Here is a 936-nt window from a genome sequence, read left to right on the forward strand (position 1 = left end):
CGAACATTCATAGACGAAGAAAAACACGGGCAGACTAGACAGAAAAACGCCCTCAACTGAATTCAAAACTCAAAGCTAAAATCCCCAACATAACCCAGCATCAGTACAGCTATATATCTCTCATTAAGCTACCACGGACGGTACATATTGGAACCAATGATTTTTCGCGGTATAATTAGTACAAAAAGTTACCACCCCCCAAAAAAAAGAAAATCACGACACACTGTGGTAAATATCTCTTCTTTTCTTTGCAATATATATGGTATTTCTCCAATTCATTCACATATCAATTCATTTATTCTCGTAACACATAAATGAATAAATCACCTCTAAACAGTACTTTACACGACAGCCCAATCCGAGAGTTTCTTTTATAATATAAGCTTTGTCGTGACTTACTCCTCAGTAGGTTTAAACAGTGTTCTGAAGCGGAATTTGGCTAATACAAAGCGCTAATACAAAGCACTTTCCATTTAGTGTTTAATATTGACCTGCAACGTTAATCTTTACTATTTTTCGTTATAGAGTTAATGAATTATCCGTGTTTAAAATCGGCACATCATTTAACTTGTAGAGGGGGAATGAAGAGGAATATCCGTTAAATAAGGATATAAATAATTTATTGATCCTTGAGAATTTTACAAATACTTTTTTTTCAGGTACTCTTTGTATTTGAAGTAGATGAGACTACTTATTCGTGAACAAATTATTATTGTAGAACCCTGAAAAACAACACCATTTAAACAGGATTCTTGATTTTATCCTGGTTAACTAAAGGCACGAGGCTCCACAGTATAGCCGGCAGCAGGGAGAGGCCGCCCAGCACATAGTAGGTCGACGTGTAGTTATCCATTATGTCATTGACGACCCCTGGAACAAGAAAGGTTCTGCTGTGAGGAATGCTTGTGGGTGCAGTATACTTGGATAAAGGAAGGT

At 36.6% G+C, this 936-nt stretch overlaps 1 protein-coding gene across 1 annotated transcript in view; it reads right to left on the reverse strand.

Annotated features, from left to right (window-relative positions):
* Window positions 1-603: 603 nt before the first annotated feature.
* The window catches only part of LOC119581770 (monocarboxylate transporter 1-like), a 7,862-nt gene continuing 7,529 nt past the window's right edge, over window positions 604-936 (reverse strand). The window contains exon 8 of the mRNA XM_037929903.1: window positions 604-870. Within this exon, the coding sequence (XP_037785831.1) occupies window positions 740-870 (131 nt within the window). The 3' untranslated portion in view covers window positions 604-739. The remainder of the gene's footprint in view (window positions 871-936) is intronic.

The sequence above is a fragment of the Penaeus monodon genome, chromosome 15 (assembly GCF_015228065.2).
Source record: "Penaeus monodon isolate SGIC_2016 chromosome 15, NSTDA_Pmon_1, whole genome shotgun sequence".
Classification (NCBI taxonomy): domain Eukaryota; kingdom Metazoa; phylum Arthropoda; class Malacostraca; order Decapoda; family Penaeidae; genus Penaeus; species Penaeus monodon.